Raw genomic sequence first — 12,690 nt, 5'->3', positions numbered from 1 at the left:
TTTACCGCTGTCTAGTAATATCATGCAGTCGCGACCATCTATGTGCTGTCGTGCCAGCGTACAAATTCATGTTGGTGGCTCGACGATTGTTTTCAGTATACCTGGTGAGCAAATGTCGAAGAGTGATGTCGTTCTAGAGCCACCCACCCACGGATCATCATTTATCCACGGCAACCAATTGACATCGTTCAATTAAAAACATATCCCGATCTCGCAAATAAATTTCCTCGAAAGAAGTATCACAGAACTCTCTTCCCACTCTTCCCAGAGTGACAAACAACAATCATGAGGGCGGGACTTCTGAAGAGTGGCAGGACTGCCATTAGGGTAAGAACCAAACAGCCTTTTCCCCATCCAGAAACTCAATTGACAATCCCCAGAGTTCACACCCCGCACTCTTCCAGCCCCAATGCACCCGAACTCTCGCAACAATAAACTCCAAATCAACCTTCGAATACAAACCCGACATAGCCTCCCGAACCCCTCCATATCCCAAGCTCCTCAAACGCCTTCAAGAAGTCCGCCGCGTCCTGGGACCATCTCGCAAACTCACCTTGGCCGAAAAGATTTTATATTCGCATCTAGACAACCCTGAAGAAGCACTTCTCTCAAATACAGACAATGGACTCAACATCAGAGGCAATGCGAATCTTATGCTCAAGCCAGATAGAGTCGCCATGCAAGATGCGTCTGCGCAAATGGCCTTGTTGCAATTCATGACCTGCAATCTTCCCTCGACTGCGGTCCCTGCGAGTATACATTGCGACCATATGATTGTGGGGGAGAGGGGCGCGGATGTGGATCTACCAGAGTCGATTAAAGGAAATAAGGAGGTTTTTGATTTTCTCGAGAGCGCGGCAAAGAAATATGGTATTGAATTTTGGCCACCAGGGGCTGGTATCATCCACCAAACTGTGTTGGAGAATTATGCTGCGCCTGGATTGATGATGCTTGGTACGGATAGTCATACTCCCAATGCTGGCGGTCTGGGAGCTATTGCTATTGGTGTTGGTGGTGCTGATGCTGTGGATGCTCTTGTGGATGCTCCGTGGGAATTGAAAGCTCCCAAGGTTTTGGGTGTTCGATTAGAGGGACAGTTGAGCGGCTGGGCTTCTCCAAAGGATGTAATCCTCTACCTGGCTGGGAAATTGACCGTTCGTGGCGGAACTGGATATATTATCGAGTACTACGGACCTGGTGTTGACTCTCTGAGCTGTACCGGAATGGCTACTATTTGTGAGACATCCCCTCTCTATTATTATGCAAGTCTAACCTTGAGATCTTGACGATAGGCAATATGGGAGCTGAAGTTGGAGCTACAACATCTCTGTTCCCATTTTCGACAAGGCATATTCCATATTTGGAATCTACTCACCGATCATCTATTGCGTTGCAAGCTCAGGCGATAGCCTCTGCATCATCGTTGACAAATCTACTCCGAGCTGATGAGGGTGCTCAATATGACGAGCTCATTACGATTGACCTTTCAACCCTTGAACCGCATATCAATGGTCCCAACACCCCTGATCTTTCCACACCCCTTTCAAAATTTAAAGAAGCAGTCAAGGTCAACCAATGGCCAGAAACAGCATCTGCTGGGCTTATTGGAAGCTGCACAAACAGCTCTTATCAAGATATGTCACGGGCTGAAGATCTTGTCAAGCAAGCAACAGCAGCCGGTTTAACTCCAGCAATGGACTTCTTCGTTACCCCTGGTAGCGAGCAAATCCGAGCTACTCTAGATCGAGACCAAACCCTCTCCACATTCGAACAAGCTGGAGGAGTCGTCCTCGCAAATGCATGCGGCCCTTGCATTGGTAGGTTTACCTACATACAAACTTGTCTTTGGAGGGAGCTGATGAGCATGGGAGCTGTTTTGGGGGCCGGCATGTGGGCTCTTGAAACATCTCCCAGGCTCCCAGCTCCCTCCAAGCACTTGACTTTTTACTATGCTAATTCATTGGGCAGGGCAATGGAAGCGTACGGATGGCGTCTCCAACGGCGACGCAAACGCAATCTTCACCTCCTACAACCGCAACTTCCGCGGCCGCAATGACGGCAACCCAGACACCATGAACTTCCTCGCCTCCCCCGAAATTGTGACTGCCATGTCCTACGCCGGCAGCACGTCCTTCAACCCCCTAACCGACAGTATCACAACCCCCACGGGCTCCGAATTCCGCTTTTCACCCCCAACCGGAGCCGAACTCCCCCCTGCAGGCTTCGAAATCGGAAACCCAGCCTTCCTCCCCACATCCGGCGCCCCCAGTCCCGACACCCCTGTAATAGTATCCCCTACCTCCGACCGCCTCGCCCTCCTCGCCCCCTTCGCCCCCTTCCCACCCTACGACCTGAGCGGCCTAAAAGTCCTCTATAAAGTCACCGGCAAATGCACCACCGACACCATCTCCGCCGCCGGGCCCTGGCTCAAATACAAAGGCCACCTCCCCAACATCTCAGCCAACACGCTGATCGGCGCTACCAACAAAGCCACCGGCGAAGTAAACGTCGCGTACGACGTCGACGGCTCTCCTTCCTCCATCCCCGAACTCGCGGAAAAGTGGAAGAGCCAGGGTCTCGAATGGCTGGTTGTAGCGGAACATAATTACGGCGAAGGCTCGGCGCGCGAACACGCTGCGCTGCAACCGCGTTATCTAGGCGGCAGAGTCATACTCGCGAAGAGTTTCGCGCGCATCCACGAGACGAACCTGAAGAAACAGGGGGTAGTACCTCTCACATTTGCAAATGAGACGGATTACGATAAGATCGATGCTTGTGACGAAGTCGAGACGGTAGGTTTATATGATGTGCTGAAGAGCGGCGGCCAGGGCAAGGTTAGTCTCAAGGTCACGAAGAAGGAGACTGGAGAAGTTGTGCAGCTCAAGACGAAACACAGTCTGAGTAAGGACCAATGTCTGTTTGTGTTGGCGGGCAGCGCGTTGAATGTACTAGCTAAGATGAAGAGGAATTGATCTCTTTCGTACTTTTTTTGGAACTAACGGTGTTATTGTACAATGGAATAAATGGATAAAAAGCACGCACTATATACACAAATCAAAGTTCAAACACAACGCCGTTCCACACCTTTTTGGCTCTACTAACTGCCACCACGCTAAATGTTCTCCGTCCCCTTAATTCAACTCAGTCCAAATGCACCCACCAGCAAAAGAGTCCTTCCCTCATCTCATTTCATTTAATCAACCCACTCCAGCGCATTTTAAATTCTAATTATATACCCAAGATTGGCTTTATCTATGTGAGACGTAAGGTATTCTCATCGCAACTTGATGGATGAACGACAACTGGAAATGACAGCAAATAACTTCTTAACGACTAATTAAAGCCTCGCTCGTTCCTCCCTTCAACCAGTTAGTAGGTCAACCACTTAACTTATTCCAAGAGGTTTACGAATGGAAGCCACGGATCTATCCTCTTTGTCCAGTAGCCAGAACAAGGCCAAGCCAATTGAGGTCGACAATCCACTCTTTGCAAAGTGCGCTTCGTCGGCGAAAGATATCGGTTTTCATTTGCCCAGATGTCTACTTATATAATTACCCGCCAATTCCTATGATTGATCGGTGAATCATCCCAACAGACCCTTAGTCAACTTTTTTTTCATTTCTCAGTCACAAGTGCCTATAAAAGAGACATCTAAATACACTTATGCAAAATAATAAGCATGTTCTTAAAGATGTAACCAACGGAAAATGTGGGCTGGGGTTCGAAGACATAACAAACTATCGTGGACCCAAAGGGCTGCTTGTCACTTAGCTTATAAATCTACGGCTTCCACCCTGGAGAAGTTTGAAAAGGGATTAACTAAGAGGATATCATCGCAACTTATTAAACAAAGGAACGAGAAGCAAAATGACAGCAAGTTATTCCTTGACAACAACTCTATTATCTAGACTCTCACTTCCCTGAAACATACATGCAATTAGAAGAAATCTCTATCACGCTTTGGACTAACATGTTATATAACTTATAGTCGCTTCTAGTCTTTGAAGACCCCCAGGTTGCGAAGCGTAAGTGGGGCAAAAGAACCACACTTCAATGGTATCTGCGGAGTTTCAATTGCAGAATCATAGTTTATATACCCTCCCTTACAGCCCTTAAAACGACATAGTGAATTATACTTTGTCCCTTCCCACCTCTTCACGGGCCACACTTCGCCACTTCCCCCTCCCAGATCCTAACTTATAACAGAAGTCATCTATACCAAACTGTAGTAAATAAGAATCTAACCGACGAATCATTGACATATTGGTCGTGGCGTGTTTGTCTGTATATCCTTGAATCAATACATCGCGGAGAGAGCAGCTCCCTTTGCGTGTTAAATCCAAGGCCTTTAAACAATCGCCAATATCACAGGAAGTAAGAGAGGAAAGTATCATCGTATATAAAGAAACGACCGACGAGTGTAATAACAACGAGTTGCTATCGCTTTTTCCCGACAGCAAGCAAGGTTCTGAAATTTTGATACATAATCTCCATCGCCCTTCCTTGAACCGTTTAAGCATGTGAAATCTTTACTGATATGAATACCCTACTCCACACCATGGTTGGAAATCACACAAGGCAACATCTGGAATTTTCGGATTTCGGTCCTGTTATATCCTAACAACTTTGAGGGTTCACGTCTTTATATAGGTACACGGCACCTAGCACGCAAGGCAAGCCCTCCGTTCTCCGCTCTCACGCAACTTTTCCATCCACTTCATAATCCCACCACTTCAATTTCACAATCAAGCAGCGCACCTTGAGCGATCAACCATAAGACAGACACCTTAACAATCCAATGGCATAGGTGGCCTCTCAGAATCTTGTCGAATATCGGAACAAATTGAAGACTAGCGGTTTTGATGACGTTAAGTTTAACAAGGCAATTATCAAGTCCATTATTGCTAGGATGGCAAAGAGACAAGAGGCTAGGAAGGCGAGGGAGCTTATTGAAGGGACGGAGGTCACTCAATCAGAAACCACTAAACCAACTAAAGAGAATGAATGAATGGATTGAATCATGACAGCAACGTACCTATCAACAGCAACAGCAACAGCAACAGCAACAGCAACAGCAACAGCAACCACGACGGCGCACGAAACTCCCCATCATTCATTCACGGAGATCGAGCTGAGATTCGGGGTAGCGTCGAAGGTTTTTAATGGATCAAGCTATGTAGCGAGGTAGGTAGGCTTAACACTTCAGCCAACTCGGCTAGTACTCTACTTCTACGTTTCGTTTTTTCGATAAGGGGATTGTGGAAATGGGGCGGGATGGAGATGTATATACAGTGTTAAGGCCCTGAAGGACTAAGTAATACTTGGTAGCACATCTCACGTTCCGTTTGCCTAGCAGCGCTTGCCAAGTAAACACCTGATGATTTTTCAGAACAACTAAATACCAAAGTTGTTGAATGTGATATTACGGGGTATTTCATATATTCGAGCGATAGCAATTTGCAGACATTGAACCTATTCCTTTTCACTATCCAGTGTCCTCTCCATCCTCGTCAGCAGGTTTGACTCTCACCCAATTATCCTCGCTCTTGCGCCTGACTTCCATGGCAGTTGCCATCTTCAACCCGAGCGATGATTTCCTCTTTCACAACAGGCGAGGCTCTTCTACATCAGGCGTCACATCCATCATAGCTTCCAACTCCGCACCCCACTCCTCAGCCACCTCATCGCTCATTTCTCTTGCCTTTTCAGGCTCGTCGTTGTCGCCAGCTCCAAACAAAGAGTCCATATCATCGTCGTCGTTGGCAGCTTCCTCAGCCACGGGAGCAGGGTTCTCGATGGAAGGAACCGGAGTTGGAACAAGCTCTTCAACTCCAAGCATCTCAATAGGCGTTTTTCCCACGGAAACTGAGTCCACAGGATCTAAGTCTACAGAAACCGTACCTACTGGAGTCTCAGGAACTGCAGCCATGGCGGGTGTTTTCGCTTTCGGCTCAGCAGGGCTTTTCGGCAAACCTGCTTTACTCTTCTTCCTTGCAACAGGTTCTGGTGCTGGATCTTCATCAACAGCGATGGGTTGATTTGGATGTCCTCCCACCTTCATCCACGAACGCTCGATCCCGGGAAGGCAGAAACGAAGAGTTTCGCCGGTGTTCTTTGGGATTGGGGTGCCGGTAGCGCTCATCCTGCGGAGATATTCCCTTGGAGCATTGGAGGTGCTGAGTTTGCGGCAGCGCTTCTTGTTGGGGTTTGAATCTTGTGATGATGACTCTGAAGAAGAGCAGTAACTGGTGGTGGGTGAGTTCATGTTTGCTGTGGTGGAGCCGGTGATAATGACCTCATCATCGGCCGTAGATCTCTTGCCGTGGTGAATTACGTTGTCCGACGAAGGAGGAACAGGTGTGCCGCTAATATTTGGATGCAAGCCAGAAAATGGTGGGTTGCAAGTCGAAGCAGTAACATATACGTCGTCGTGCGGTATAGATCTCTTACGACTGTGAAGTACATTGTTTGAAGAGGGGGGAATTGGCGCGCGGATGATCGCTGGATGCAAGCCAGTAAAGGTTGCGTTTGAAGTCGAGGCAGTAATATATACGTTGTCGTGTTGCACAGGTTCCTCGCGGTGCTGGGGAGCGGCTTGCGAGTTCCTACGAACTGGTGCAGAACCGGCAGCCTGCAGTATATACGACATTGGCATATCTATTGGGGCAGGAATGGGTGCCCTGCTATATATCCGGCGATGATGGGGCGGATTGCCCGAATACATGATGGTTTGCGCGACACCATAAGTAGGTGGTGGACCATATATTCCCCTGTCCGTGCTGGCAGTAACGGGTCGGACGCCGATATTTGATGGCATACCTGACGTTCTCCAGTGACCTTCCAGGATAGCTCTTTCAGCCTCATTCCGAGGAACAATAGGAACAACACTTTCGAGTGTGTCGTTGGACGTCATGGTTGGATCTGGATGGGTAGAAAGCTTGGGGCCGCCTATATGAGCTGTGAGAGGATGGTTGATATCGACGTACTTGCGTGGTATTTTATGTGAAGTTTGTCCTGGATATGATGCGTTTCCATGTGATGGACTTGAAGCAGACCAGACTTGGGAATTCGGAGCTGCGAGTGGTTGTGCGGTTTGGACTGGCGGTTGAACAGGGAGATTTGTGGGCTGGGGTGCCGAATTATTATCTGTAGTTGGTGTGGGCTGAAATCTCATTTGCTGTAATGGTGTCACAACGGTCCCTGGAAATGTACTTTTCGGCAGTGGAATAGATCCCGGGCCCTGAGGAAAAGATGTCATGCATTGTGAAGCTGGAGGAAGCGTTGCCACTGAGACAGGTGAGGGATTGGCATTATCCCAAGAACGAGGAGCTGGTTTGGTCAAGTCCCCCTTTGAGCGATTAGCTCGAGTGAGGCCACCTAATTGTCGAACTTCGCTCTCGTGAAGGAAATATTTGTTTGCTGGGCTTTTGTGTTCTTGTTGGCAGCGCACACAACGCAAGCGGCTTGTCCACAAAGTAAAGCCATTCTCGTTGACTTTAGACCATGTTCGATTAACAGCCTCGCAGCGTTTGACGGTATCCGTTGTAGTGAGCAAGCACATCCATGCCGTATTTGAATGGGGAAATCCGGCTCTGTAGATCTTATTTGGATCAGGAATAAAATCGACAGGAAGGTGTGCAAACGGCGTAGGCGGAGAAGGAGGTTCTGGTGGCATGCGAATGCATGCTGGAATGGAAGGATTGATTGTCTTAGACCCCCTAGCTGTGAGTTCCTGGTATTGTTTCTGTTCCTGAAGTACGTTGCAATTTGCTGCAAGTCGTTCCACTTGTTTCGAGAGCGCCTTATTCTTAGCTTCAAGAGAGGCCGTGTAAGGCTGACCGGCAACAAGTTCCCGAATGTGAGCAGCGTTCCGCCGCATAACATGAAATGCCATTATGATGGCATCGGAAATCGATTGCTGCGTCCGCGGGAACCTTATATCATTAATGGCCTTCTCCATCTTTGCGAGGTCTTCTGTGAAAGTAGTTGAGTCCATCGAAAGTATATTTATGTTTTGTTTGAATTCACCTTCACCTTGACCTGGTACATTAGCAGGTGTCCAAATGCGAGGAATAGGAGACTCACAGCTACCCTCAGCAAGCTTTGCCAGTTTGGCTGTGATGAATGTGATCAAAGTATTTCTGAGGTTCTCTTCCTTTTCGTATCGGCTGAAGAGCTTCTCAAGGAGTTGAAGAAAGTGAGGGTCGGCTGCGGGAGGCTGAGAGACCTTTTCAGGTCATGAACTTGATGGGATTGAATTCTAAAGACTGTTTCGAGAATGGCAGGACGCATTGCATCTGGAGCAAGCGCGGCGGCTATCGCGATAGGAATCGGGAGGTCTACGATTGACTGTGGCATGGTTGGAGTTGCTTGTGCGTCTTGTGGCGTGGGGTTTTGAGATGATACTTTATTTCCAAACCACCCTGCCGACATACCTTTCTCGAGAAGTTCTTTCTTTGATAGCTTCTTCTTCCGAAATCCTTTTGGCATTCGCACTCCTGGTCTTCCGATTGCAGGTCGGCCGGAGGTGTGGTCACGTGGTTGACTTGACTCTGAGTTGGGGGACGGACTATCCTCTGGATCGTCGACGAACAAGGAATCATCCTTATCAAGAGGCTGTGTATTGTTATTGTCGAAAGGAGCCAAGTGTTCTGCTGTACCTGAATTCTGGAGAGGCACATTTCCGGCAAACTGAGCTGCACTCAGCCCCGAAAGGTGGTCATTCCGATTTTCCGATGGAGTATTATTCACATCGTCTTCGTTTTCCCAAGAGGTTGCGATACTGATTCCATATCCTGAGTCAGTAGGGCTTAGGTGCAACTCAGCTTCCTGCGGCGCCGAGGGCTTTTGTAGCTGAATGGTGTTTGTCGATGGCTGTTGGATGGCTTTAGATTTGCTATTATCGGGGTTTGCGAAACTTACTGTTTCATCCTCCTGGGTTGGTAGGGGATGTTCCTCGTTTGCGGGTTTCTGCTTCTTCGGTGGAGATTCCAAAGGCTGATATTTATCAAACAGAGAATGTACCCCAGGGCCCTGGCTGGAAGGGTCTTCTTGAGATTCTCCTTCTTGGATGTAGCTCAGCCAGTCTTGTTGAAAGGCATCGCCATCAAAAAAGCCTGACGCATCGAATGAAAGATCACTGGGTGGAAGTGTAAGCCCAAGATCTACGTCTTGACGTGTGATGTTATAACCATCGTCGTTGGTAGAAGCATTATTACCTTCTCCGTTGGGTTCTTGAGTGATGCACAGGATATCACCGTCTATGTTTGCCATTTTGACGCTATTCAACTGACCTGGATACAGTCTAGCACTATCTGTGACTTCTATGTCTAACTCCACGTTGCATGCTTTCCAAGGCCTCTCTTAAAAGGTAGAGGTATGGTTAGGCAGCTGGCGCTAATCAGGCACCTCGACTGAAGGTTGCTGATTTTGAGGTCGATGAGATATGTAGTAGTCAAAGAGAAGATATCTCTCAGAGGTTGTGACTGGTTTTGTTATGTCCATGAGACAGGTAAAGCTCGAGGATACACGTACAGGCAGTCGACATTTAATAAAATTTAAATGGTCCTGTGCGGTGTGGTGTGGCTGCTGCAAAAAAGCCAGAGCCTTAGTAATCATTGATTGTGGAATTTGATTGGCTGTGAGCGTTAGTGAGGGGCCATCCCTGCTACAGCTACTTCAAGCTTGACGATATATAATATATAGATGTTACCGCCTTGACATGCAATCCCAGCCCAGCATACCTTGGGCACTTTAAAGACAACTCCATCGCCTATACTAGTTCGCATTAATAAAGGCAACTTTATACGACCGACAGTCGGCTGAGGTAAACACCAGGGCATTCATCATGAGTGTTATTTTGTGTACAGGTGAGTCCGACTTGACTCTCGCCCCCCACCTCCCCTTCCCCCTTCCTCCATCGCCAATTCACAGAGCAATCCCCTTGCAAGATGGCGTACATGCATGCGGAGGCTGACAATGGTGCGTGTATCTTTGTTTCAGCTGGCTATGATCACACAATTCGGTATGTGCCTACACCCTCCACTCTCCCCTTCTTCCTCACAGCCTTGCTGAGCTAACCTCGCATCGTTCAGCTTCTGGGAAGCACTGTCCGGCATATGTTCAAGAACAATCCAGCACTCCGAATCCCAAGTAAACCGCCTTTGCATCTCCCCTGATAAACGGTTCCTTGCTGCTGCCGGGCATCATAACGTCAAGCTATACGACATCAAGTCAACCAACCCCAATCCGATCCTTACCTTCGAAGGCCATTCGGGCAATATCACAGGAGTCGCATTTCACTGTGAGGGCAAGTGGATGGTGACAAGCTCGGAAGATGGTACGGTCAAGATCTGGGAGACGCGTAGCGGTACCGTGCAACGGAGTTATACACATGGGCCACCAGTCACGGATGTGGTGATCCACCCTAATCAAGGAGAGATCATCAGCTGCGATAGAGGAGGCAATGTGCGAGTTTGGGATCTGGCTGAGAACAATTGCTCCCACCAGCTCATTCCCGAAGAAGATGTCCCTGTATCAAGTGTTACTGTAGCTTCGGACGGCACTGCACTCTGCGCTGCGACCAATTCCGTAAGTTAGCTTTCGGGATCCGTCAAATACATATTAACAGCTTCCAGGGCAACGTCTATGTCTGGTATCTACTTCAATACCGCGAAAAAACAACCCTCATCCCCATAACCCACTTCAAAGCTCACAACTCCTACATAACCCGCGTCCTCCTCTCCCCCGATGTCAAGCATCTCGCAACCTGCAGCGCCGACTGCACCGCCAAGATCTGGGAAGTCAAAGACCTGGATGCCCAACTCCCAAAACCAGGCCAAGCGCCAATTGACAATGCTGGGAAAGCCGAGCAGCCCTTTGAGCTAGAAAGCACGCTCACGGGACATCAGAGATGGGTTTGGGATTGTGCTTTTAGTGCGGATTCGGCGTACTTGGTTACGGCGTGTAGTGATCATTATGCGAGGCTTTGGGAGCTGGGAAGCCAGCAGATTATTCGGCAGTATAATGGCCATCATAGAGGTTTGGTCTGTGTTGCGTTGAATGATTACTCGGAAGCTAGGTAAATAGGGATGTGCCAGTGGCGTCTTGTAATTTTGTTGCTATATTGGCGTTATGATACCTAGGTTCATAGCACGGGCGTTTGATATGTCAATAAAATTTATGTACTGATGCCTTGTCATCCGTTGGTTTTGTTTCCTTGTGTTCTCATCCATCCTGTTGTAGTTAAATTTTCAATGTCTCCCCAATATCTCAGTTCACTACGGTCTCTTACTCCGTAGGTTTTCATTTAATTGATGTCGTCAACATTAGCAGTACCTATAATCAATACCTCTTTACAACCTACCTCAGATTCTTCCCAAAGAATACATAAAACCTCGTCTCTCCCCTTCCTCCCACATTCTATTACTAACATCGAATCCATACCCGGCTCGGTAAATGATACCCAACCCAATCTAATCCTCAACCACATCTATCTATACCTGCCGTCCATTCTCGGTTCTCCTGTACTGATGATAGTGTATTTGATCACTAAATTTTTTCGCCGAATGGTAAGATTTGTATTGTTGTTTGGGTGTATATAACAAGCGGTCTCCTTTGATGTGTGATAGATGGTATTAAGTCGTATTGGTTAATAAGAGATTAGTTAGTTTTGTTTGCTCTTGGTGTTAGAAGCTAACGTGAGGTCGCTTATTCGGATCTCTTGAGTTTCTTGACTATTACCATTTCCAGATACGATCTCTAATTTTTGCAAGTTGTATAATACCCCTTATCTATAAAATCGCCACCGTCTGCCATGAAATCACAGCATCAGGATCAGAACCTACCGATCCAACTACCCACTTGCACTTGCAGATGCTCGGTTTGGGGTTACCAGTCAACTATGCCAACGCGCGGGTGTATTTGCTCGGGGAGTGGAGATATGAAAAGCATCTCTTGGTGCCTTTGCGATCCATTTACTTGGCGTTGATGTTGATACGTTTAATTAACAGCAAATACCGCGTTGACAGCAATCAATTAGTTACTTTAAATATCACAACAAACCCAAACGGCTTTTTATCACTCGTCGTGAATTCCACTTTCTACTCTTCACTTTATCTTACATCTACACCTAGCTTTCTCTTTACAAATAAACTAGGAACTTGCGAAGCATACCAGGGCCCGATTGAGCATAATAAGTTTCGAGTTGCTTGGACGTCATCCTATGGCTGTTGAGTATTGGATCCCAGTTTTATACACCTATTGCTACTGTAGCAGAATCTTTGCAACAAAGAAGGAGCTAGGAAGATTTTTCATTGGGAGGATCTATAAGGCACCTTATAATCAATCACTCACCCCCTCAGCGTGAGGAGCTCTTATTCTATAAGTAGCTTATACCCGCCACGACGTCTAACTTTTCGGTCCAATAACCAGGAAGGTTCGCGAAACAAGGCTGTTGTTTCACTGACCTGCTTCAAGGTTATCGGTGCCGACTGGCATGGAGTCGTCCTCTTTCCTATTTTTACTTAAACTAAAAGCTAAGAACGAGGATCGAGGGGGGTGGTGGTTATTAACGTAATCTTGACAGCAAATAAAGTCATAACAATAAGACGACTTCTATGATGCGACGCAGTCCCATGGTCTGATATCTTTCATTAAAGCCCGTAAGATATTTAACTACGTACTCTGCAA

At 47.5% G+C, this 12,690-nt stretch overlaps 2 protein-coding genes across 2 annotated transcripts; both read left to right on the top strand.

The window, feature by feature from the left end:
• Positions 1–285: 285 nt before the first annotated feature.
• acoB (putative aconitate hydratase, mitochondrial) lies at positions 286–2,972 on the top strand (the record flags this gene model as incomplete). The annotated part of the gene is made up of 4 exons (XM_031149462.1): positions 286–327; positions 381–1,236; positions 1,293–1,817; positions 1,969–2,972. The coding sequence occupies 4 exons, from the start codon at positions 286–288 to the stop codon at positions 2,970–2,972; spliced, it is 2,427 nt and encodes an 808-aa protein (XP_031007178.1).
• A 6,875-nt stretch (positions 2,973–9,847) lies between these two features.
• Positions 9,848–11,084, top strand: pop3 (Target of rapamycin complex subunit; the record flags this gene model as incomplete). The annotated part of the gene is made up of 4 exons (XM_031149461.1): positions 9,848–9,869; positions 9,934–10,024; positions 10,095–10,590; positions 10,638–11,084. The coding sequence occupies 4 exons, from the start codon at positions 9,848–9,850 to the stop codon at positions 11,082–11,084; spliced, it is 1,056 nt and encodes a 351-aa protein (XP_031007179.1).
• Between the last annotated feature and the right edge of the window lie 1,606 nt (positions 11,085–12,690).

Source organism: Lachnellula hyalina (genome assembly GCF_007821495.1).
Source record: "Lachnellula hyalina strain CBS 185.66 chromosome Unknown contig00032, whole genome shotgun sequence".
NCBI classification, from domain to species: domain Eukaryota; kingdom Fungi; phylum Ascomycota; class Leotiomycetes; order Helotiales; family Lachnaceae; genus Lachnellula; species Lachnellula hyalina.
This window is presented reverse-complemented; position numbering and strand designations above follow the sequence as displayed.